Here is a 27677-nt window from a genome sequence, read left to right as displayed (position 1 = left end):
GGAATTTTATTTAACTCGGGAGAGAGGTATATTTGACAAGACCAATTTTTTAAAATATTTTAAACCAGAAATGCGTGTTTTATTTTTACATTTTCTTTGAACTAAAAACAGTTTTGTTTTATTATTTCATTTATTAGCTATCTAGGACAAACAACACACTTTAAAAAATAATGTATATTTTTAAATTCAACTTTGCAAGCAAAAGTTGTCAGCATATATATACTTATATATTTTTTTCTCTCTTGTAATCACCTGGTTTGATGTATCTTTAGATATTTGTTTTAAAATTTTAGAAATTTCACGTTAGTAAAATTTTTTTACGTAATAGTCTTTTTCAAAATAAAAATACCACATTTATTTTTGGCATAATACGCATACATATTTCTTGCCTTTGCGAGCCATTTGCTCATTTCATAACTTTAATGCAAAGGTTTTTTTTTAGTAGGGTTTAAGAACATAAATAAAGATTGTTTGTCTGTAAAGTCGGTTTACGGACGATAGTTTAACGTGACAACGTCGTAACAAAACATTAATGAAATCATTGCATTCTTTTATGAATAAAATTGAATCATTTTTATTGAATTATCACTATTTTGTAAGGATACAAAGAAGGAGTGAAATGAAATCTACAATTTAATTGATAAATTTACTTTTATTTGCACTCATTAATTCAAATATGTTTATTACTTTAACGAAGAGATTATTTTAACTATAACTTTTATACATGTTTGCTATTTAACTTCTTCCAATCTGTGTTATTCTGTTAAGGATAGGACGATGATAGGAAAAGTAGGAAACGAATGGGAATGTTTCAAGTTTAATGCGCCTCGAAAAAGTGAAATCGATGGTTGTTCCAATCGAGTGGAAGAGAGATAGATGCGGCGCAAGCGTACAATTAGCGTAACGGGACACTTTCGTACGTGCAGCCGGCGTTCATCGATTTATTAGACGTCACGTCAAAAATAATTGTAAAATTTATTAATATAGTTTTATTATAATCGTATCTTCAGAGTATCATCTAGCACATTTTTACTTTGTTTCCAAATAAAAATCAAATTTCCCTTAAACTGAATACTTATTAAGGACCAAACCAGGGTAGTGCGTTACCTCAGCAGAGTGTGAACGTAACCAGTAGAAATCTTAGAAACATTTTTTTTTGACGTGATAACGTCTTATAAAGCGATGAACGCCGGCTGCACGCACGAAAAAGCATGACTCATTGTCACGTTCCTCCTGAGCCGAGCGTGCAATAACCGGCCAACCACCGTGCGTGAAAATCTTCTATAATATCAAACGGGTTAAGGCGGGCTTTTTAAAAGCAGCAATTTAAAAAAAAATTATTTATTTGTCCAATTTCGTCATTTCAAATAAACAATTTATTGACATTGACTTGATTTCAGTTTTATTTCCATAACTAATTGTTCGTGATTATATTTAAACAAATTATTTAAATTAAATTTGTAAAAACTGTAAATAATATTTGAAAGTTAAAAATAATGCAATTTTTCATCAATGTTTTCTTATGACGTTATCACGTAAAATTATCGTCTTTAAACCGACTTTACAGACAACCCTTTTTTTTTCTTCCAATCTTTGACTAAATCCTTATCATATGATTCCGTTAAAAAAAAAGATCTCAGTAGTGGTAGCCACATTTCATGCACTGGTATAATTTGCGAGACAATTTATTCTCGTGGTTACAAATTCCAGAAGAATACACGAACACAGTGGACGAGGATAAAACAAAAAGGGACTAAAAAATATTACGCGGAAAGGTTAATTTGCGGTTTTGCAATCCAAAATATAAGTTTTACGTGGTGATGATGATGATTTTCATTTCGGCGATTTTACCGGGTACCACAAGAACAACAGCGTTTATTTTAAGTTTCCCCCCTCCCACTTTGTCATCCTGCTCCCGAAAAAAGCGAGCAAAGGGGTCTTGACACTTCGGAACTGCTCTTTCTCAATTGTCTGTTCGGTCGAGGGCAGAAGATGCGGTTTTGAGATAGGTCCGGTCCACAATAGGCTGTTTGTTGTCTTCTCTCCACCGGAGCTGGTTCTTGAAGAGACGACCCCGTGTCTAGAGGGGGTTACCGCGGCTGCTACGCATTTCAAATCGCGCGCGCGTGTGCGTGGGAGGGTTGTGGGAGGGGGGGGGGGGTGGTAGGGGCAGGGGGGGCCAGGGTTCGACCTGCGACGGCGAATAGGTAGGTGGACGTGGATGAAGAGGCTGGTGTCTGCGCTCAAGTCGACACTTCTTCCACCGCCACGGTCGCTGGACGGACGTCGCAGGACATCGACGTAACCATGTGGGTTGTCCTTGTGCTCTGTGTCCTGGTCGCCTTCGTTTATCTCGACACCAGGAAGCCGCCTGGCTATCCTCCAGGTAAGTGTGTCCCTAGTGAAAGTGATTGTTGAATTGGAATGTTCAATTGGCTCCATAAAATAGTATATTCCCTTGCACGTCGGCGTCGGTTAGGCGGTTCAACTTGATAATAAAATTTCTAAATATTTTTTGACGTGACAACGTCTAATAAATCGATGAACGCCGGCTGCACGCACGAAAAAGTGTCCCACTACGGATGTCCCACTACGGATGTGTCCTATTTGCTCATTGTACGCATGCGTGGCATCTCTCTTCCACTCGATTGGAACGACCATCGATTTGACTTTTCAATCATATTTTCGTCGTTTGAATTATTAATATTATGTAATTTAACGTATGTCCACCGATTTTCAGCACAATCGGTACAGTTATTTAAAATTAATGTTGAATATTCAAATACGTTTTGAACCAACAATGGTGTTTTACATTTACACATAATAATGCAAATTACAGCCGGAATCATTTGCACAACGTTTTAAAAAATATTGTAACACATTATAAATAAGTTTGGTGTATTTGGGATGCGTATAAGTTATAAAAACGAGTTATAAAAACGAAATAATATTATTCCCCTACCGTGAAAAAAATTTTTATAAATGTATATATAACATCTGAAACTATCAATAATCGAATATGGCCTCGTGGGTGAACGATTAGCGGCGCTATAATCTAATTTTAATATTGTCGGTTCGAATCCCGGCAGATGCAAATTTTTTTTTGTACTTGTAAAAATAAATACGACTCACGTAACATTTCAAAATTAATAAATATATTTGAATAATGAATGCAAATAAAAGTAAATTTATTAATTAAATTTTACATTTCATTTCACTCCTTTGTATCCATACAAAATAGTGATAATTCAATAAAAATGATTCAATTTTATTCATAAAATTATGCAGAGGTAGATTTTATCATACAAAAGATAGAAAAATTTAAAAAAAAATTATTCCTCAAAGAATATAATATTTTTAATGCCTAAATGGTTTGGTTGCAAAAACCTATTACAGCTCAGTTTCAGGCCGAATATGATATTTCCTTTTCTTCTGGATCAATCATTTCATCAATGTTTTGTTATGACGTTGTCACGTTAAACTATCGTCCATAAACCGACTTTACAGACAACCATTTTTTTAAATTATCTTTTATGTTTCTTTTTGTTTATTTCTCTTTATTTTTGAAAAAAATGGAAAAATAACAAAAAAATAATTAATAAAAAAATAGTATAGTTAAAGTACTAAATTTAAAAGCTACTTTTGAAAAGCCCGCCTTATCCTATTTAATACAATAGTAGATTCATAGGCCAATCAAGTGGAAGATAGATGCGGCGCAAGCGTACAATGAGCGTAACGGGACAATTCGCAGGCTACAGCTCTGTGGGACTTTCAATTTCTGTAATAAGATAAAGTTTTATTTAGTACGTTCATCTTCCCAGAACAAAATTTTAAAAGTTTTTCATAAATATGAGTTATATAATATTTGAATCTGTGTTTTGATCTATAGTCTGTAAAAGATATAAACTGTATATATTAGTGAGCTCACAAATGTCTTCGCTGTTAGCTTATATATTTTTTACAAACAAACTGAAAATCTTAGGAAAAATGGTAAATAATGCTACAAGGATGTATTTTTTTTTCTAAATAGGCGTCAAAAAAAATTAATATAAAAAAATTGGTTGTCTGTAAAGTCGGTTTACGGACGATAGTTTAACGTGACGTCATAACAAAACATTGAGGAAATGATTGCATACTTTTATGAATAAAATTGAATCATTTTTATTTTAATAATAAAAGAATAAATAGGTACTTGAAATTATACTAGTAATCAGATTTTTAAAATGCAAGAATAATTAATATTTATTCCCGAAATTGTTGTTGTAATAAGCAATCAAAACTACAGATTAAAATTCGTCGAGAATATTTTACATTTTTATGTCTTCCAGTGCTCAAAATGATATGCAATTGTGGCCCCGGGCACGAAATTTTATTTATAATTCATTAATAATAACGCCCATCGCGATAAACAAAGGAAAATATGTATTAACGAGTGCCTGGTTCCCACGGCAGCTGATAGAGAGCACGATTCGTTCGGTTCGCGTCCGTCACCGTAGATAGCAGCACCGTAGGGGAATTATATTATGTCGTTTTTATAATACGATTTTATAACAAATACGCATCCCAAATACACCAAACTTATTTATAATGTGTTACAATATTTTTTAAAACATTGTGCAAAAGATCCCGGGTGTAATTTGAATTATTATGTGTAACTGTAAAACACCATTGTTCGTTTAAAACGTATTTGAAAATTCAACATTACTTTTAAATAACCGTACCGATTGTGCTGAAAATCGGTGGACGATCGTTAAATTATATAATATTAATAATTCAAACGACGAAAACAAGATTGAAAAGTCAAATCGATTGTTGTTCCAATCGAGTGGAAGAGAGATACGGCGCATGCGTACAATGAGCGTAACGGGACACATCCTTAGTGGGACAATGTACGTTACGGGACACTTTCCGTGCGTGCAGCCGGCGTTCATCGATTTATTAGACGTTGTCACGTCAAAAAAGTTTTGTTTTAAAACAATTAAGCATCGTGTAAGAAAAAGTAAAGCACTAACCATGTATTATATTCAGTATTACCCAGTTTAAATGGTATATTATAACAGTTTAATTTATACGTTTTACAACCAATCATACATCAAATTTAAGGTAAACTAAGATAGTAACAAAGTAACAAACAAAAATCAAAATGGTTGCATTAACTATAGACGAATGTGCCACTGTAACTACTTATCTTTATAATTATTACCTTTTTTTAGAAGCCAAAATTTACTCCCATTTAACAATCTCTGCGTCTGAGTTTCGAAAAAAAAAAATGGAGATTCACCATGTAACACACTGTGCATGCAATTCATGCTCAATTCCTTACTTTCACACGTAGAAGACTCTTGATAAGAATATTGTTGTATAAAACATACCCCATTTCCACGCCCTAAAGAACGTAATTTGAGAAAAAACTGTGAAGAGAATTTTAAGATCTTGTGTATTCATGTGTTCATTATTCATTAAATATATTTCAACATTAGCTTGAACTTCAGAAAGTTGTGTTACAAGCTTTTGTTATGTCCAGGAACTTTTGACGTGACAACGTCAAATCGTTGAACGCCGGCTGCACGCACGAAAAAGTGTCCCGTTACGAACATTGTCCCATTACTCTGTGTCCCGTTACGCTCATTGAACGCTTGCGCCGCATCTATCTCTCTTCCACTAAATTGAAACAACATTCGATTTGACTCTTTCGAGGCACATTAAACTTGAAACACGTTTCCTTCTTTTCCTATGGAAGAAGTTAAATAGCAAACACGTATAAAAGTTATAGTTAAAATAATCTCTTCATTAAAGTAATAAACATATTTGAATTAATGAGTGCAAATAAAAGTAAATTTATCAATTAAATTGTGGATTTAATTTCACTCCTTTGTATCCATACAAAATAGTGATAATTCAATAAAAATGATTCAATCTTATTCACAAAAGTATGCAATCATTTCATCAATGTTTTGTTATGACGTTGTCACGTTAAACTATCGTCCGTAAACCGACTTTACAGACAACCAATTTTTTTTACTTACTAGATTAAAACAGCAAGCATCATGTTCCACAGAATCAAGTATATGGGAGAATGCCATCGTGATCAAGGGATGAAATGGGATACGTGGTACGGAACTTTAACCAGGACATTCTTGCGAGGGTGGGAAGCTCTAGGGGAGGAGAAATGGGGGAGATTCCCCCCTCCTTTCCCCCCCGATAACCATTAGGAACAAAACATTAAACTGGGATAAAAACAATAAACAAATCAAAGCAACACATTAACTTTGAAGTCGGTTCACCGTAAACGTGTATTGTTTTAATATTTTTTTAGCGCTACGTTGATTTAGTTCCTGTTGAAGTGACGTCAGAAATGTGTTAGAATATCTTAAGGGGCTATTATTTCTTCTAAAATTTGGATTCTCCCTTATCCGATAGGTATTAGATGTTACCAAAGGCCTGATTGCAAGACGCAACATGTTCAGCAACCACTTTTCAGAGTACCATTTTATAAACAACGCAATGCGCAGAATGGCAACGCAAGTATTTTTCGACCTGCACCTTTCTTGCATTTTGTCTTGCGTGTCCGACGGCCGTATTGGAAGAGAATTGTTCCAAAAACGCAGACATTTCGTATATAGAAGCCTACGATGATGTGTTTAATACACACGTAACATTTTCTTTTATTAAACTTAACACACAGTGTAAATTGAATAACACTTCAAATTTAAATTATTGACGATATATATATTTTTTCATGTTTGATATGAATTTTTAATTTGTTTTCATCTGTTTCACTATTTTTAATTACAGATTAAGGACGTTTTGCGACTTGCGTTCTATTTAAACCACTATTTTCTTGCGTTGATTGCGTGTGGCGTTGCAGCGACGTTGCAATCGTTGCGTAGGTCATGAATCTGGACTGAAACCTTCCCTCCCTTCACCCTTCACCCGCCGCCTCAATCCGTCGGTCACGTGACCCGCAGCCAATCGGATGGCCCGAAAAATTCCATCAGCCCGTCCGTCAAAAACCCTGCCAGCCTTCAACTTTCTACGGACGGACGAATGAAATTGTAACCTCCGAAATGTCTGAAAAGCATTATCTTTATTTAAAAAAGGTTCCTTCGGTTCTGTAATCATTTGTAAGTTCTTAGCGTACATGATCGTCAAACTGGTAAACCTTATGCAAGAGGAATTTCCCATGAAAATATAAGCCTCAGTAGTTGTCGATGGAATCCAAGTGGTAAAAATCGCTGTGAATGACGTGCGTATCACTGCTGTTCTTAAATCCCATGTCCAAACAATTGAACGACGACAGTGAAATGCTACGTACAACACCATATAAATCTCAGAGAGAGAGAGAGAGAGAGAGAGAGTGAGAGAGAGAGAGAGAGAGAATATCCCATGGGTTGTTGGAAACACTATTGTGACGGAGCGATGGAGTGGAGTTTTAAATGGCGTGGCGTCGACGGACGGAAAAGTGATGGGAGCCGACGTAAGAGTGACGGGAGCCGACGTAAGAGTGACGGGAGCGGACGGAGGAGTGACGGGAGCGGACGTAAGAGTGACGGGAGCCGACGTAAGAGTGACGGGAGCGGACGAAGGAGTGACGGGACCGGACGGAGGAGTGACGGGTGCGGACGGAGGAGTGACGGGGGCCGACGCAGGAGTGACGGGGAAGGACGTAGGGCGGACGGGCGGCTGACGGGACCGTGTCCCCCGCAGGCCCTCGCTGGCTGCCCGTGGTGGGCAACTGCCTGCAGCTGCGGCGGGAGCTGGCGCACCGCGGCTACCACCACCTGGTGTGGGCGCACCTGGCCGCGCGCCACGGGCCCCTGGTGGGCCTGAGGCTGGGGCGGGACCGCGTGGTGCTGGCGTCGGGCCGCCGCGCCGTGCTCCAGGTGCTCTCCCGCGAGGAGTTCGACGGCCGCCCCGACGGCTTCTTCTTCCGGCTGCGCACCTTCGGCCGGAGACTCGGTGCGTCTCTGCCCCTCTGCCTCTCTCCGTTGTATGGGTAGGGGGGCCGACGGTGGTACACATGCTGGGATGGGTAGCCTCAGCCAGGGGCGTAGCCAGGGGGTGGTTTTAGGGGTTAACCCCCCCCCTTATCAACAAATCTTTAATTAATTTCTTATTCATCACTCAAACAAATTTCATATTAAAATTAATAAAATTTTTACCATTACAATATTTAAATTTAAGTACCTAAAACTGCTAAAATAGCACTATTTTACACCTTAAAATCCAAATTTTTCCTGGGGGAGGACCCCCCCGAACCCCCCGCTTTAATACGGGGGGCCATGCTTCTTAACACCCCTCATACACAAATCCTGGCTACGCCACTGGCCTCGGCCCCTGTGTATATCCCAAAGCTCTATCGCCCTTCCTGGTTGCGAATGCGGCGTGATCCGCATCCACGCCCATGGGGGCCCCAGGAAGGAAGGGCCATTAGGCTAATAGCGCTGGGTCGGAAAAGAAAAGGGACGGGAGGGAACCCCCTTGCACGGCATAATCATCTCTCTTGTCGTGTGCTGTCTGGATCCATTCCTGCGTTCCACGATAGCCTGCACGGACCAGCTCCTCCGTTTACGATTGCTCCGTGAGACTTGGCCTCAACGGTTTATGAGGGGGCGCGGAAGACTCGCATAATGGCGGTATTCCGCCTGGCCTCTGAGTCATTCCGTGTGAAATCATCAAATTTTAAAATTAATAGTTACTCGACCATTTAAAAAAAAATAATGTTTACCAGAGAAAGTCTTATCAGTAAATAGATCAAAACTATTTTTATTTATTTTTTATCCGCCACCATTTTGAATCAGGGCTCGATTATCTTCGCTACTGCGTGCAAAAATAAGGCCTCGTAGAGGTTTTGTTAAATGTTTATTGTTGGCCTTGACCTTTAAATTAGCAAAATTTGAAAATTTTGAAATTTTGATGCTAAAACAAAGCAGGAAGGGCTTAAAACCATTACTTTAACTCAACACAGTTGGAAAGTACTATAGCCGTAGTTATTACACAGAAAATTTGGTATTTTGGTTCCAACCCCAAGTCACCTTAAAAGGTCATGAAAATTGCTAAAATGTTCACTATTTTGGCATATTTCAAGGTCATTTTTCTTATGTTTTCCAAATAATGTATTTAATATATTTTTATACATTTTATCTAAGCCTATAATGTTCTCTTTTTATCAGTAAAGACAAGAAACTTCTATATTTTAGTAAAGGCCAACAATAAACTTTTAAAAAAACCTCTACGAGGCCTTATTTTTGCACGCAGTAGCGAAGATAATCGAGCCCTGATTCAAAATGGTAGCAGATAAATTTTTTTTTTCCTAACCTAACTAAAACTAAGTGTATTTTGTTTGGGAGGGGTCTGGGTTAGGGAAGACTCTAGGTGCGTCCCAGGCCGAAGCCCTTACGCCTAATCATGCTGGGTTTAAGCCATGCAGAAAGGGAAGCATGCATCGTGTGCTTTGCTCGGGGATTGGCCAGCCATGGCCGCAATTGGCGCCATGACTAACTCCCCTATCTTAATTCTAGACTAATTACTAGATAAGTTGGGACCAGGTAAAACCTCCATAGACAGAGGGAAAACCCTGGGCACTTTCATGCGGGATGCAAAAAATATCATGCATTATTAGCAGGCAGGTTGAGTACAGGAAAAGAAGGATGGTCATGGAAGAAGAGTTGGGCAGATAGAAAAATTCTACTAAGCAATTTGGGAGCTTGGAGCAGATAAAAATTAAATAAAAATAGTTTTGAGCTATTTACTGATAAGACTTTATTGGGTAAAAATATTAAAATTTTCTAAAATGGTCAAGCAACCACGCCTTGGTGATTTCACACGGAATGACTCCTCTTCGAAAAAAGGCGGAAAAAGTACCGTAACTGAAATCTGCCGTAAGTTCAAAGGACGAGGCGTAATTCTACCATATTTCCTTATACACTTCATTGAATAAGTACAGCTGCTTCGCTCTCGAAGTAGTGTATAGAATACGTCGCTAGGTAGCACTGTTAAACCCTTAGCTGTTTCTTAGGTTAACTTAAAAGGCTACAGATCGCGCTTCTGACGGTTACTTTCTGTAGTTCCAGTCATAAATCAACTCAACAGATCGCGCACTAATAGAAGCAAATGTTTCCAAAAATGGGTTATAGGAAGCAGCACTGTATACTAATAACTGCGATCTGTAAAAATAAAAATATGGTAGTTTTCAATTATGCCCTGTTTTGACGGGGGGCGACGGAAGACTACCATACTGAAAAATTACCATAATGAGATAATTCCGCCTGGGGGCGACGGAAAACTACCATAAGTCCTAATACGTGAACGAAATGAGTAAATTATGTATATTATCTTAGAAAGAATTTGTATAAATAAGCAGCATACAAAGTCTTGTGATTCTAATTAATGTTTTAACTCCAGGCCAATAGTTGAAATGAAATGCAATCTAGTGACCGAAAATCACAATTTCCTCACAACCGGTGGTTAAGTAGGTAAAATATTGCATTATTTATATCATATGTTAAAAATGCCACGACAGATTATCACCATCAGGTGTATAGTCATCTATACTACTGAGGTGGCAATTCAGTTGAGTTTATTTTGTGTAATGTTTCACAATACAATAAAATAAACTTAAGCATTAATGATTTTACAAAAAATTCGTTGTCTGTAAAGTCGGTTTAGAGACGATAGTTTAACGTGACAACGTCATAACAAAACATTGATGAAATGATTGATCCAGAAGAAAAGGAAATATATTCGGCCTGAAACTGAGCCGTAATAGGTTTTTGCAACCAAACCATTTAGGCATTAAAAATATTATATTCTTTGAGGAAGAAATTTTTTTTAAATCTTTCTTTTGTATGATAAAATCTATCTCTGCATACTTTTATGAATAAAATTGAATCATGTTTATTGAATTATCACTATTTTGTATGGATACAAAGGAGTGAAATGAAATGTACAATTTAATTAATAAATTTACTTTTATTTGCATTCATTAATTCAAATATATTTATTACTTTTGAAATGTTGCGTGCGCTGTATTTATTTTTACAAGTAAAAAAAAAATTCGTAGCTGCCAAGATTCGAACCGACAACCTTTGGTTTGGAAAGTCAATCAATTCAATTCAATCCAATAGGTTTTTATTGACATACTATTTTACTCTTTACAGATCTTGTTATTGCAACATGGCATTCCAGCACTCAGTGCTCTTTTACATAATTTAATTGATATATATATATATACATACATTTCTGATATGGTTATAGTAAAACAATATTTAAATTAAAGGAAATTTTAAAAAAAACCTTTAGCAACGTTTTTTGAAGCCTCTTTTGGCTCAATGTTTTTGTTCGAGTCTAGACCTAGAAAATATTGCACTATATATTTTTCACACATTCATATATTACACTATATATTATACACTCTTACATATTTTTTTTACTAGTCTATACTTCTATATAATTATTGTAAAGCGGGACTGTAAGTTTGTTTGCAGGAAAACAACTAAAAAAATGCCAGACTACTTGTACAAATTATATTTCACTGTTATGAAATTACATAATTCATGCTGAACGAACAACATAAGAACACATAAATTTGTTCGTTACCGAGGACACATCATGTCAGTGTTAAAAAGACTTCAAGTATCTGCTCTACCACTCTGGTTCTGGGGTAGAGCGCCTGCCTTGTGACTTGTAGGACCCGGGTTCGCGCCCCGGCTCCTCCAAGGCGGATTGCCCAGACAAAATGGTGGCATTTTCTCTGGTAGGAATACAATCCCTTGTAACAAGTCAGGCTACCAAAGAAACGGTGGGTGGAACAGAAAAAAACCTTCCAGGTGGCTTCCAAATGGGGAGCCCGTTTCTTTTCTTGGGCTCCCCATGCGGTGGCCATTCCGGGGGTTTCTCCGGGGGAACGGAGTTTTGCAAAAATATTTTTTTTAGTTTTGTAGGGTTTTAGTTTTTAGTTACTGTAGCATTATCATTCCAACATGTTATAAATAAAGCTCAAACAAACATTGAAAAAAAATTTGCTTTTGTACAAAAATATTTTTATTAAGTGTGCATCAGTCAGTGAGTGGTTGTGTGTTCAACCATTTATCGGTATATATTTTCTTGAAGTATTATTGTCGGTTAAAAACTAGTCAGAAACCTTTTATTTTTAGTATTTTAGCAGTTTTTAACGAAAAAATATTTATAGGCACATGAATTTTATTCCTAAAAATATTATTTATGTAAAACCAGATAGTTTTCAATCAGGAATATCGTCTTTAACACACGCTTTATATATATATATATATATATATATATATATATATATATATATATATCGGCTGTTGTACAACCATCAGCTATGACAGATTAAATTGCGACTATGGAGTGTAAAGGACGAAATGTTTTTACGTCCGCGCGTACCGTGCCGTACCATTCTCGCCTGGCCGCAAACCGGACCGTGAACTCAGTCTAGCCAGTGGCAGGGAATTCACTCAAACAGAAGCAACGTCTGTCCATTCAGCTGACTGTATCTGTACGTGCTTGATCACTCATACTGCATCGTGTTCAGGTATTTGAGACAAAACTAGAAGTATTACACGGCGCGCAGATTGTAATGAAGGCCACGCTTATGTTGGTCGCACTTTAGTTTTTAGTTTTAAGCAAGTCAACTGTGCGCACAATCGTACGAACTAAGGACTCTTACCAAAAGTTTATATAAGTCTGATGCTGTTGGTTGTACTAGCGGGAATACATTTGACATTAGATACCGGAACAGAAATGAACAGACGATTCACGTGGAAAAGGTTGTTAAATGAATGTTACAATGAAAAAAAAAAAAAAAAAAAAACATTGGCCTGACAGGATTGGTGTGAACCAGGTGGTGATACGCGAATAAGCTCTTTAATTTTTGAAAAATTAAAATGTAATAATTTATATTACGTAAAGTATATTTTCCTACACAATTTTGGAATACATCAAATAAATTAGCATTGTTATTTATGGAAACTAGTGCTTCAGAATACGCGATTTCGAATAACACGAGCATTTTTAGGAACGAATTAGTCGTGCTAAGTGAGGGATAGGTGTAATGTTTTCATTATTAGGGTGACTGAACACAAAAAAACTTCGATGTTAAGGTTTTTAATGTCTATAACAAATTATTTAAAGTCTACAAAATGTGTTTTTAAGATGCTGAAATGCGAGGGAAATATTTTTATGTATTGTAGTTTCTTGACACAGGCTCGTACATGGAATGTTGGTGGGCTTTGCACAGGCTTGCAGTCTTTCAAAAATAAACTCTGCTGAAATTTAAGTATTTTTTATATTAGAAAATAAAAATATATTACTATGCGTACCATATTATCCTGCTTCATTAAAACTGTCAGATCAAATTGAAATTCAGTTTTTTGTGCCTTACAGCACCTATAAACGAATTATGACATAAAATAACAACAAACGCCCGATCGTGCATCTTCGGGTTTTTTTTTTGTTCATTGAAAATAAATATGACGGTGTCGATAAAATGATACTAATGGTCAATCAGGTTAGGTTAGCTACATTTTAAATACTTTAAAACATTGTGGACGGTTGATTTGGTTAGGATGGCTACATTAAAGATACGGAAAAAAACATAAACTTCGGGGAACTTCGGGTTTCGGTTCTCTCGTCTGTGAAAAGAAGGCTGCCCATCATATAATATGGGCCCCGACGGAAACGGTAACCTTACAAAACTAAACATCAAAAATACTTCCCTGCTAGGTATATTTTTGTGTTGAAAATCAAAATTCATTTTTACGTTTAGGTACACTTTCACATTTGTAGCATAACTTCCAACTGTTCATTACATTTTTTTTTTTTAATTTTTAAAATAACCAAACAGCCTGTCCCTTATCTACATGTATGTAGCTTGCTTCCTTGTATCTTAACCGCACTACTTTATGCGTTAGACCTTAGACGACCAAATGTTATATCGTTATGCACTTCAGCCATCAACTGTTTTTTTTTTTTTTGCATTTTATGGAAGCATTTGGCTTGGAATGATTTGCCGACAGCCATATCACAGGTTGTCGTGGTACTGTGACCTCACGCTATTGACTCTGTCGAGCTGGAACGATGTACGACGTCGTGTCGTGTCTGTCGTGGCCTTGTGACTCAACTGTACAGGAGATAGCGCATCCCGCCTCACTGACACACACAAACCCTTCACAATCGTTTCGTGAGTTCGTTAAACTCCAGGCCAGCCATCTTGTACCTTGTCCGCACGTCGCTCTGACGTTTTGAAGCGATGCCCTGTGCGTGGGGCTGTCACTAGGTAGGGCCTGCAATGCGCTTATTGTTCACCAACGATTCGTCTCTGCCAACATCATAACGTCATTCACATTCAGAGCTAAATTATAAATATTTTTTTTTGACAATGTGATTTGTGAGCAAACTGAATTTTTAGTTTTTACAGCATTTCAGTGTTGACAGGAAACCATTATACAAATGTTTTGACGTGACAACGTCTAATAAATAAATGAACGCCGGCTGCACGCACGAAAAAAGTGTCCCGTTACGCACAGTGTCCCGTTACGCTCATTGTACGCTTGCGCCCCATCTATCTCTCTTCCACTCGTTTGGAACAAACATCGATTTGACTTTTTCGAGGCACATTAAACTTGAAACACTCCCATTCGTTTCCTATCATCGTCCTATCCTTAACAGAATTACACAGATTGGAAGAAGTTAAATAGCAAACATGTATAAAAGTTATAGTTAAAATAATCTGTTCGTTAAAGTAATAAACATATTTGAATTAATGAGTGCAAATAAAAGTAAATTTATCAATTAAATTGTAGATATCATTTCATTCCTTCTTTATATCCATACAAAATAGTGATAATTCAATGAAAATGATTCATTTTTATTCATAAAAGTATGCAATCATTTCATCAATGTTTTGTTATGACGTTGTCACGTTAAACTATTGCAAACCGACTTTACAGACAACCAATTTTTTAACAATGTGATTTATGAGCATACTGAAATTTTAGTTTTTTTTAATGAATATTTCGAATAATACAGCATTTTAGTGTTGACAGGAAACCATTATACAAATGTTTTTAAATAAAGGCTCGAATCAACAAACACACCGTCCGTTGGAGACCTTGTTTTTTTTTTTTTTTTTTAATCGCGCTCGTCAAAATATTGTGATTTTGCACGTGCCTGTCTGATGTATTAAAAAAAATATTAAGGACCATTCCTATTTGCGTATTTGCGGTATTTACAGCTACCATTTTTAAATAATCTGTGCCTATTGCATTGGATGGGAATTTATGTAAAATAATATAGCGATTATAGGGGGCCAAAGATGGTTAGGTCATGTTATGTTAGGTTAGGTTAACCTAGAATTATTTAAGATCATCAACAAACACAACCTTTAGTCTCTTATGAAATCTTATTGAAAATCCTTTGATTTTTTTTGATAATGAATATCAAAACACGGATATATACAAACAAGACTATTATTTCATTAAAACGCATAAATGTATGAAATAAACCAAGATTCTGAACCGGAGCAAATCTGAAATCGATACCTAGATCCTGACATCGTTCGGTACAGAACTAAATTTTCTTTGGTTTTTATGCCGTGCGGTTGGTAGTGTCAGAATCGCCGTTAGAGACCATTTCAGAGAGAGAGAGAGAGAGAGAGAGAGAAAGAGAGAGAAAGTAATCCTGTTTAACACGCGAGTGAAATCTCTTTTGACTTGTGCGCTCGTTGTTTGCCGTGTGTGCGTGTGTCGGGGAAGCCTAAGATGTACATCAATTTCTGTCCCTGCTCGAACACGCCCGAATATTCACCTTCGGCCAACCTCGGGTTTATTTATATATATTTATATTTCTCTGTTTTATTTTAATGTGGCTATACTAACCTAACTAACCGTCCATGGTGTTTTAAAGTATTTTAATATAGGTGGCTAACCTAACCGACCACTTTTAATTTTTTAATTCATTTTTCCTGCGCAAAAATAAAACAAATCCCGAGGTTGGCCTGAAGGTGAATATTCGGGCGTGTTCGGGCAGGGACAGAACTTGATGGACATGTGGACGTAGTTATGCAAAAAGGAACCAACCCACATGAAACCTATTCTGAGTATTTTGAAGTTAAAGTTAATTATAAATTGCAATTCTCGTATTGATGACATAATGTGGGTATAATTTTAATGGTCTAGTATAAATACTGATATAATAATAGCAACAACGGTACGATCAACCTAGTACTATTTTTAATTTATTTTCAAATAAAATATAACAAAATTGTGGGTTGGTTCCTATTTGCAAGGCAGCAACTAGAGTCTCTGGCACCCGGGGCATGAATTGATTCATGCGGACCCCCCCCCCCCCTCTTTTTTTGCACATACCACACCAATAAAGCGGGGGGTCTGAGGGCCCTCCCACGGAAAAATGGTGCTATTTAAGCATTTTCGGTACCTACATGTAACAGTTTCTGTGCTACTGTAACTTCCATGTATGAACCCACTAGTAGGAATTACAATGCAAGCGATTTCGGCGCCCCCACAGCTTTGCGCCCGGGGCGTGTGCCCCGCTTGCCCCCCCCCCCCCCCCTAGTTGCGGCCCTGCCTATTTGCATAACTACGTCCATGTTAGGCTTCTCGCGCGTGTCCGGCAGGGGTGGTGTAGATGTGTCCGTGTCCGGCAGGGGTGGTGTTCACGGACGGGCCGCTGTGGCGCGAGCAGCGCAGGTTCTCGCTGAGGCAGCTGCGCGACCTGGGGCTGGGCAGGACCGCCATGGAGGAACAGCTGCGGCGGGAGGCGCGCGAGATGGTGGCGCGGCTAAGAGGTGCGGCCTGGTCTGCCCTGCCCTGCCCCCTGCGACCTCCGTAGCGTGGTCGGCTGCACACCGGCACAGGGCCAGCGCGTCCACGCAGGCGAACCAGGCAACCGCCTAGGGCGCCAAGTAGCTGGGGGCGGCGCAGCACGACACATAACAGCTCATATAATACGATTATTAACGATCATTGAAACTAGATGAAAATGGATTTTTGTAACAGTTTGGAACGTTTATATTGATATAAGTAATTATTTAAAGTCCACAGTGACCTGTTTATGATTTGTAATAAGTAAAAAAGTAAAAAAAAAACACAAGCCTGCTTACATTTGATTGTTGACATAATCTTGGGCTTACGTGATGTATTTTGAGGCAAGGAAATTTTTTTTTTGGTGTGTCCGGCCGGGGGGGGGGGGGGGAGGGGTAGCGGGGAATTAAGGTTTTTCGCCTAGGGCGCCAATTTACCTTGCACCGGCCCTGGCGAGGGGTCCCGGGCAGGGCATGGGCGTTAATCCACGTATGGCAATTTGATGATATTTCGAGGTCTTCCGCGGAAGCTGGTACGGACGGTTCTGTTGAAGAATTAGCAGAGTTCTGGCAGTTTGTAACCGGTTGTGTTCGAATTTCTCTTTATGGTTTCATGCAAGGTGGTGGATATTTTACCCAATCAGAATGAAGTGGTAGTGAGCACCTAGTTCTAAAAATGGTAATTTATCTTTTGAGGGATTGAAGTTATCTTGATTTTATTAGAAATTTGGTAAACATGTGGTCTGTTTTGAAGCAGTTACGGTTATGCTACAATTGTGAGAAACATCCATGTTTATACAATGAAAATCACAATTCTGCATGTGATAGTTTCTTCCACAGCAACATCCATTCCTTTCGCCATTAAGGCTTGGCTAGCAGTTTTGCTGGAAAGCGTCTAGCGAAGAGCCTGTATCAACCTTCCATCGCGTGATAAAAGCTTTAGACTCAAAAACATATATTCATAACTTGATTTTTAACAACTATATTCTTTACTACAAGTAATGTTACATTTTTTGGGAATTAATATAAGTCATAAATAATACTGAGCTTTATGAGATATGAAGCATATTTATTACATATTATACAAGTTGGGCTTATAAATCTTGTCATTAGAGACACTAATACTCAACGAGACAATCGAAGGATATTGAGGAAGGATTCAGCCATGGTCTGTGGTAGGGAGTAATCCCTGAATTCGCCTGGAGATATTCCAGGAAACCAACGGAACAATGAAATCAGGATGGTTGGACCAGGGTTCCTACCCACGTCCTCTGGAATTGTGATGACAGTGTCTCATAATTGTGTCACCTCGTAGAGCATCACTTCGTAGAGTTGGCATTTTTTTTTTTGCCATCGTGCCATGACTGAAGACGTGTTGTAAATTGTGATAACCCTCAAAAGAATGTGATTCACATTTCGAGTTTTGGAGTGTAAGATGAGTGTGAAAATTAAGTTTTGATTATAAAATTATTTGAAAAATTTTATACAAATTTTTGGACATCCTACACCATTATGGACAAATTACATGTTTATTAACATTCTATTCAATTGTGTTTAGGAAATTAGAGAGAACAAATATTTCTTAATTTTTTTTTGGAAGAAAACATTCTTTAAATGTTTAATGCAATGGGGAATTTTGATTTAATTTAATTTTTGTTGACATATGCCATTGCAGTTTTGCATTTTTGTCATTGAAAAAATTCAAGAATTCAAAATAAATAAAAATGAAAACATATACCCACAGATAACAAGTCTAAATCAGCTGATGTCGAACAGATGGACACAACGATGAAACTAAGCTGGTATTATGTACAACACGACGACGACAGCCACAGACCAACACATTCAAACTTTTAATATCAGCCCGGTCAAGCATTCCAGGGAAGGAATTAAGTCGTGAAGTATTAACAGCACAGACGAGCCCACAGTTGGCTAACAACGAGAGAAAGTTTTAACAAGAACAGTACATGCAGACAGACAACAAACGTGGACAATGTAGCAAACATACATAGTAGGGGAAGCATGATGGTTCTGGGACACACAAAGGATATTAAAAGTTTGAATGTGTTCGTCTGTGCTGTCGTTGTTGTGTTGTCCGTAATAACTGCTTAGTTTCATCGGTGTGTCCATCTGTTCGACATCAGCTGATTTAGACTTGTTTTCTGTAGAATTTTTTTTTTCTTTTATTTCTTATTGGGAATTAACGAATTTTTTTTCCATTACAAACAATGCAAAGCTGCAATGGGGTATGTGAAAAAAAAAAAAAAAAATTCCACATTGCAATAAAAATTTAAAGAATATTCTACGAAAAAAAAAAAAAACTAAAAACTATTTGTTCTCTCTTATTTCCTTAACACAGAATGTTAATTATAGCTATTTACTTCCAACGTGTACAATTTCGATGTGCCTCATGCCATGATGGGGCATTCGCATGTTGCCAGCGTGCAGCGACACCGGCGAGCCGGTGCTCATGCACGATGCTTTCGACGCGAGCGTTCTGAACGCTCTGTGGGCGCTGCTGGCCGGGAGGCGATTCAACCTGGACGACGAGCGCCTGCGCGGACTGCTCGACTCCGTGCACGCCAGCTTCCGTGTGCTGGACATGTCCGGCGGCCTGCTCAACCAGATGCCCTTCCTCCGCTGGCTGGCTCCGGAGCGCAGCGGCTACTCGCACCTCGTGCGAGTCCTGTGTCGCATGTGGGACTTCCTCGGGGTGAGAGATTTCACTCACAAACCCATTTCGCTATAAAAAAAAGAACGTGTTTAGTATTTCAGTACTCGCTAGTGATGTGGAAACATTTAACCTCGGTAACTACCAAATTCTTGTGTTCTCACATTGCAAATAAACTTGTAATACGAGCTGCGATAACTCTTCATGTGCTTAAAATTTTCACAGTCTGCTATTTACAAAGATTACGTATGTTAAAACATATAAAAATATAAATGTGAGTGGTAATTTTAGTACTCGCCAGTGGTGTAAACATCTAACCTCGGTAATGAGCAAATTCATATGTTCGCATGTTGTTCATGTTGCAAAAAAACTTATAATACGAAACTCAGCACAAATTTTAAAGTAGAGTTTTTTTTTAAATAATGCCGAACTTGATAAATTTACTGATAAATAAAATATTTGCTTTTCGAGTACACACCAAAGTTTCGAGATTTCCAAACACACACTTCCTTAGTGCCCACCATAGAATTCGCCCTGAATCATAAACGTTGCTTTCCACAATAAAGTGCAAATGGCAGCACGAATCAAACAAAATTTTTAAAATTATTAGCAACAGCTCCGATACAAGCGAAAAAGATTGAGAGGGGATAGGTATAATCAGTTATAAGAATATTTTTTGGGGTAGTCCTGTTTCTTGGGGGGGGGGGGAAGCTTTGGGTTATGGAATACCCACCAGAGAAAACTAAAAGATGATACTTTAAAACTTATTTCTAGGATATCTAATGTCCCTTCAATGCTTCTTCGAAATCTGAAATTTTTGTATAAAGATTTTCGTGTATGAAGGGTTTATCCTTACATTTCATGCCATGCTTACGATTTTATGTTTAAAGGCATGGCTACTTTCATTTTGCATATTCAGTGGACAAAAATTGAACCACACATGAGTCATTTTGGTTGGTTAATGAGTAGCATTATTATTGAAAAAATCTGGCTTCAGAGGAGAACTGTAGCCCCACCCTGCCTCTGTCTAACTACACCCTTGGAGAGGGGTGGAGCAACATGGCCCCTCACATGTTTGTGATTCACCGAGTTGTTTGTGCTTTAATTCCAGGAAACTGTTTCCGAGCATCGATCAAGCTTGAGCCTCGACTATTCTAGAGATCTGATCGACTCATTCTTGCAAGAAATGGAGCGCACAAAGTCGCAGCCCAACTGCACATTCACTGGTACGTTTTTGGTTTCAACTGCAGGTAGTTTTTTTTAAAGTAAAATATGACAAGATATTTTTGAAGGTTGCACGCCATTTTTAAAAGAATTAAATTTAAAATTTACCAACAATATTGTAAATATTGTTTAATGAGTATTTTTGTTTGAGTCCTATGTGTGATCAGTGTATTTTCTGCTCCTGGCTGAAAGCCAGTATGTGTTTGAAAATTTAGTGTTTTTCTTGGGTTTTTTTAAAACTTTTTTAAGTGTCTCTTGGTACCACGAGGAGGTAGTGAGTTGCCTTGGTGTAGTGAGGCTATGTGTTCACATATTTGCACCCTTTCCATGACCCTGTTGGATTCTGACTCGGATTCAGGAGACACCATCAGCTCTGATCCCTCAAGCAGCAGGAACCTTCTCCAGCAGGAGTCAGGCCCACTCCCAAGATGTGAATTTGACAGTAGTCATCAGCAGATGCTGGAGTTGTTTAAATTTCTGGACTTTCTGACATGTACTCCCACTTGGACTGAATCCAACCAACATTAGCCATAGAGAAATAGATACACCATTTCATCGCAACTAGGAGATGATTTTGGAACAGGTACAATGAGAGGCCGAGGCTATGCATCCCAGCATCATTGTCACCCAACACCCTTAACCATTCAGCTAACCCGTGGTTCTTCTCGGAAGATTCCCCATCCTACGAGTATAATGAGAATTTTCCATCTGGATCAAAGCCTGGGCTTTGCTGATATAATACACGCGCTCCCTAAACCTTTTTGGGCCAGCATATAATCCCTCGAAAAGGTAGAGTCCGATGGGAAATGGCATGATGAGGGAAACAGATACACCATTTCATCGTGGTCTGGAGGCTTCGGAGAAGAGCTATGTTGAAAGGCTGAGGCCACCCATGCCAGCATCGACACCACCCAACCCCTAGCCAATTCAGCAACCAATAGCTCCCTCCCTCACAATATGCACAAAAGGTACCTATCTCACATCTCTGGGACTCCTCAGAACACCCAGAGAACCCGTGATCTAGCCGAGGACCTATACAGCATCTGCTCTGATCCAGAGCTAGTACCGGAGCAGATACGCTGCTCAACTGTCCGCCCGTTTTGGAGTGGGGACTCCTAGGGCTTGCCTTTAAGTATTGAGCGACCAGCTGCCAATGCGAGTCCATACCCAATGACCTGGCCCAGACTCCTCAGAACACCCAGTGAACCCATCCTCTGGCCGAGGACCTATCCAACTTCCAACCTCTGTGTAGCTGTGTAGGCTAGTACCAGAGCAGTGTAACTCTTCTCACCTGTCCACCCATTCCGATTTAGGGACTCCTAGAGCTTACTCGCGAAGCTCCGAGCTACCAAATGAGGAATTTCGCCAGCGCGCCAGGGCTTTTGAGCATGGTGGTTAGTAGGGACTCCTAGAGCTTGCTCGTAAAGCTCCGAGCGACCAGGTGAGGAATTTCGCCGGCGCTCAAGGTTTTGTGTGCATGGTGGTTAGTAGGGACTCCTACAGCTTGCTCATATAGCTCTTAGCGACCAGGTGAGGAATTTCGCCAGCATGCCAAGGCTTGTGAGCATGGTGGTTAGTAGGGACTCCTAGAGATTGCTCGTAAAGCTCCAAGACACCATGTGAGGAATTTCGCCAGCGCGCCAGGGCTTGTGAGCGTGGTGGTTAGTAGGGACTCCTAGAGCTTGCTCGTAAAGCTTTGAGCGACCAGGTGAGGAATTTTGCCAGTGTGCCAGGGCTTGTGAGCAGGGCAGGTGCAAGGTAAATTGGCACCCTAGGCGAAAAACCTTAATGGCCCCCATCCCCCAACCGGACACCACAAAAAAATTTTTTCCTTGCCTCAAAATACATCACGTAAGCCTAAGATTTTGTCAACAATCAAATGTAAGCAGGCTTGTGTTTTTTTTTACTTTTTACTTATTACAAATCATAAACAGGTCACCGTGGACTTTAAATAATTACTTATATCAATATAAACATTCCACTGTTACAAAAAATCCATTTTCATCTAGTTTCAATAATCGTTAAACATATTATATCAGCTGTTATGTGTCGTGCTGCGCCGCCCCCAGCTACTTGGCGCCCTAGGCGGTTGCCTAGTTCGCCTGTATGGACGCGCCGGCCCTGCTTGTGAGCATGGTGATGGTCGCGCGCGTGTGCCCGCAGAGGAGCAGCTGCTGTCGCTGTGCCTGGACCTGTTCATGGCTGGCTCGGAGACGACCAGCAACACGCTGGGCTTCGCCGCCCTGTACATGGTGCTGCACCCCGGCGTGCAGGCCAGGGCTCAGGCCGAGCTGGACGCGGTGGTCGGCCGCGGCGACCAGCCAGCGCTGCACCATCGCCCCAGGTGTGGCCGCACCGCCGACCCTTCGGACTCCTTATCTTCCGCCAGCTTCGCCACACTTTCCAAAGTCCAGCTCTGCAATCTCTCGAATCATATTGTTCCACGCGCTGTGATTCGAAGGAACAAGGAGAGCCAGAGCTGGATTTTGCAAAACTCCTGTTGGTTTTATCCGTGCTCTTCTGATTATTCGTGTTAATATTTTGTTGGATTTCTCCATGTTCTCTCTCGTGGTTTTTCTTTTCTTTTCGTAATGAGACATTTCTGTTAGCAAACAATAAATTAAGAAAACTGAACCTGGCTCGACATAGAAGTTCAAACAGTGGATTTAACTGCTTTTTTTTTCAAACGAAGAAAACACAAAGAGTTCTTCGTAATCTCGGAAAAAGTGGTTCTTCATAGAAACTACACAGAGCTCCGATTTCGTGTTTACGAAAAGCATTTAAGCAAAAGTTTATGGCAGATAGGTTGTTGCATGTCCAGATTCAATTTTTAAACTGTATTTTTTAGAAGAGTGTAAACTATTAAAATGCATGTTTTAAGAATAATATTTGGATACGAAAGTATCCGGTACAGATTCTTGAAAGCACTCAGGGTACTCGCATTACATCTTTCTCTTCGATGTCATAGTTGCCACTGAAATATCATAGTTGTCTTAAGAACGACGAGAAGACTGCACGCCAGTTCATAGCCTTGCACTTAGAGGCGATACTGAGCTAGAGACCCCAGCGAGAATCTCACTTATCATCCTGCTTGACTAACACAGGTACACCCTTTACCAGGTGGGCCACTTAAATGTTATTTGTGATCAGAGGTATGATCAAAGGCAACCTGGAAATAAACCGCCTAAAGAGTCGCCAAAAAAGTTCCAGTGAACGGATGCGAGAGTACAGGGTGCGGAAAATGGGTCTTTTTTTTTTTAATTTGAGCTCATACCCGCATCCTAGCTATTCCCGATTGTTATCTCTTGTTCAGTAAACTATACTGATAATTTATCTGTGTCTGTACCTAACAAGCAGGAAGTTTCGCATGTGGACGTGTGGCCGTCTCGTGTCGCAGGCTGTGCTACGTGGAGGCCGTGCTGATGGAGGTGCAGCGCCACAGCGGCGTGGTGCCCGTGGCTGTGGCGCACAGAGCCTTGAAGACCACCGAGCTCATGGGCCACACCATCCCCGAGGTGCGCCGACCGTGTACCGAGCTGTCCCAAGCTCTGCCGATCTGTCCCGAGCTCTCCCGATCTGTACCGAGCAGTTCCGAGATCAGCGCGGCAGACACGCGCAGTCCTGATCCACCCGCTGTGGGCCCAGACATCGTTAGCCTACCGGTTACTAGCGATTCCCATCTGGCAGTATTCTGTCACACAAGGAAGTTCATCCTACCATCACTGTAACGAGCGAATATACGTTTGAAGGTCGAGAAATGGGTGATGTTTAATACGGAAGACTGATCAGTGTTTAACAGCCCTTTTCCTCGCATGTGTTTCTGGACCCTTCGTTTAACTGATATTGCACATATTTAGACAATTAATGTATAAAGTATGCCTTGCATAATTATATGCTTAGCATATATCTGTTAAAAATATGCATAAAATGTATATAGCTATGCTATGTTTATTATTTTATCAAATATGCAAGCATATATCTAAATGAATTCACTGAGTTTGATTTTTGCAAGACTCCTGTTGGTTTTATTCGTGCGCTCCTGATTATTCATGGAATATTTTGTTGGGTTTCTCCGTGTTGTCCAGATTATTTCTGAGAAATCAATCTCTCATGTTTTTTTGTTGTTTGTTTTGTAAAAAGACGTACAATTATACAATTAATTTTAGAGTTTCGTTTAGTTGGTGAATTCCATGTTACAAAATCAGCACTTATAATATTTTTGTATCAGGTGGAATTCAGACAAAAATAAACAAACTCTATTACGCAGTCGAATAATACGCTTTAAAACAGCTGAGAAACCCTTCCAATCAAGATGAATTTCCTTCTTGAGGTCTAGCGAAGCCCTTTTCTTGCGATCGTCGCTCAAAGGTCAAGGTAATATCCAAGATGGCGGATGGATTAATGGATCAATACAAGGTGGTGAATGGATTAATGGATTAGCGATGATGTCACAATCCAAGATGGCCTCCATCCCATCTCCTCTGTCTTAGCCTTAGTTTCGCTGTCATTAAGTCTCATTTGGCACACCAACTCGTTTGGTACGTCCCCCCCCCCCCCCCCCGATGATCACAAAAGGGACTATAATGGTGCCAGATGCGGGTCCACCGTCTGGATGAAATGAACTGAAAGCTCTGCGTATGAGTGGAATTTGGGCGACAGATGGACGACGGACAAGAAACCCAAAACTCGTTACTTGGACATAAAGGACTGGTCGTGGAATGTGCTAGTAATACGGTAAGGGTGCAGGTGCGGCATGTCCGAAACACCTGAACCCTTGGAACGCCACGTCGGCCTGAAATGGTGTTGCGTGGATTGCGAACCCCCGGCTCCAGGGGGAGGCTGACCGAGAGATGAATCTTGCTGCAGGGGACGACCCTGCTGGTGAGCCTGCACAGCATCCACATGGACCGCGACCACTGGGGCGACCCGGAGATCTTCAGGCCCGAGAGGTTCATCTCCGCCGACAACGAGCTGGTGCAAGACGACTGGTTCATGCCGTTTGGACTTGGTACGTCCTTGACCCCCCACCCCTCCTCTCCGGCCCGGGCACACACACACACACACAGGGTGTGCAGAGCTCCAGAAGAAACCACGTGATTTGAAAACTTCTCCTGCCACCAGAGTGGCGCCTGTTCACGGAAAGCATTTAAGGCCCCAGCCTACCCGGCCACACACACGGCGCGCAGAGCTTCAGGAAAAACAACGCGATTTCAAAACCACTCAAGATATCCGAGTGGGGTCTGCTTACGAAAAACATTCAAGAGTTCGCTGAGGGCCGAAAAATAATTTTGATTTCGGATTAAGTTTTTAAACTGTATTTTTAGAATAGTTAAAATGGCTAAAACGCATGTTTTCAGAGTAATTTTTAGGTGTAAAACAACCAGTAAAGATTCTTGAAAGCACTTAAGGAACTTGCATTTCACCTTTATTTTCATTCCCCCCCCCCCCCCCTTTTCATGTTATGGTTACCGCTCAAATATCACAATTGGGCTATGCACGACGATAAGACTGCGCGCCAGTTCAGAGGCGAATATCTGAAGCAGTTTTCAAATTGTGTGATTTTTCTGGAGGTCAGCACACCTACGTGTTAAATAGTAATTTTGTGTCCTTAAATAGTATTTTTTTTTCAAATTGTTTGAAAATAGTAAATTAACTTTCAGTAACAAAACACTTTGAAGACTGCAACTTCAATTTTAAATAAACTGAAATATTTTGTTTTGAGTTAGTTTTGCTTTAAAAAATTATATACATACATATATTTTTTTAATATGTCCGAGATGATATCAAGTTTGAACTTTATAAACATTGATCCATCAGATTTATAGAATGATTCTTCATAAAAATGTTCTCAAATCAACGAAAGGAATCATTATCATTTTTTTTTTACGTGTGCTTATTATAGTCTGGAGTGTAGATAAAGATATTGCTTGAGGACGTTTCCCACCGAGTTTCGGGGTTGTGTAGATCCGATTGATGCACACTCTGAACACAAAAGAGTCACCGTTTTGGGAAGCCTTCTTTTCACAGACTAGAGAGCCAAAACCCGAAGTTCCCCGAAGTTCATGCTTTTTTTCCCCCCGTATCTTTAATGGAGCTATCTTAACCAAATCAACCGTCCACAATGTTTTAAAAGTATTTATAATGTATCTTAACCTAATCTAATTGACCAATAGTATCCTTTTATCAACACCGCCATATTTATTTACAATGAACAAAAAAAAAAATACCGAAGATGCACTATCGGCCGTTTGGCTCTCTCGTCTGTGAAAAGATGGCTCCCCCACTGTTTTCTAAGTACAACATGGGCTGTTTGTTTTCTGTTACTTTCGCAGGCAAGAGGCGATGCCTCGGGGAAGCCCTCGCCCGGACCAGTCTCTTCGTGTTCTTCACGACCCTTCTTCACAACTTCACGCTGTCTCAGCCCCCGGGACTGCCTCCCCCCTCCACCCAAGGCTACGACGGCGTCACGATATCCCCGCGCCCGTTCGCGGCCCTGCTCACGCCCAGGAACTAACCTCAACGCGTTCGACTCGTGAAAACCTTCTTTTCACAGACGGAAGAGAGCCAAACGTGCAATCGTGCATCTTCGGTTTTTTTTTTTTTTGACGTGACAACGTCTAATAAAACGATGAACGCCGGCTGCACGCACGAAAAAGTGTCCCGTTACGCACATTGTCCCGTTACGCTCATTGTACGCTTGCGCCGCATATATCTCTCTTCCACTCGATTGGAACAACCATCGATTTGACTTTTTCCGAGGCACATTAAACTTGAAACACTCCCATTTCGTTTCCTACTTTTCCCATCATCGTCCTATCCTTAACAGAATAACACAGATTGGAAGAAGTTAAATAACAAACATGTTTAAAAGTTATAGTTAAAATAATCTCTTCGTTTAAGTAATATACATATTTGAATTAATGAGTGCAAATAAAAGTAAAT

The 27677-nt window shown here is 39.7% G+C and overlaps 1 protein-coding gene across 2 annotated transcripts; it reads left to right on the top strand.

The window, feature by feature from the left end:
* Positions 1-2202: 2202 nt before the first annotated feature.
* LOC134538919 (methyl farnesoate epoxidase-like) lies at positions 2203-27558 on the top strand. 2 transcript variants are annotated; one of them, XM_063380531.1, is made up of 9 exons: positions 2203-2386; positions 7708-7959; positions 16685-16825; positions 19282-19553; positions 20623-20737; positions 22899-23079; positions 24133-24250; positions 25602-25743; positions 27068-27558. In XM_063380531.1, the coding sequence occupies exons 1-9, from the start codon at positions 2308-2310 to the stop codon at positions 27247-27249; spliced, it is 1482 nt and encodes a 493-aa protein (XP_063236601.1). In that variant the 5' UTR covers positions 2203-2307; the 3' UTR covers positions 27250-27558. The 2 variants fall into 2 exon arrangements, with proteins under 2 accessions (XP_063236601.1, XP_063236602.1); XM_063380532.1 differs by lacking the exon at positions 7708-7959 and having other exon boundaries at positions 2260-2386; positions 27068-27349.
* The last annotated feature ends 119 nt before the right edge of the window (positions 27559-27677 follow it).

Source organism: Bacillus rossius, chromosome 14, assembly GCF_032445375.1.
Source record: "Bacillus rossius redtenbacheri isolate Brsri chromosome 14, Brsri_v3, whole genome shotgun sequence".
In the NCBI taxonomy this organism is placed as follows: domain Eukaryota; kingdom Metazoa; phylum Arthropoda; class Insecta; order Phasmatodea; family Bacillidae; genus Bacillus; species Bacillus rossius.
This window is presented reverse-complemented; position numbering and strand designations above follow the sequence as displayed.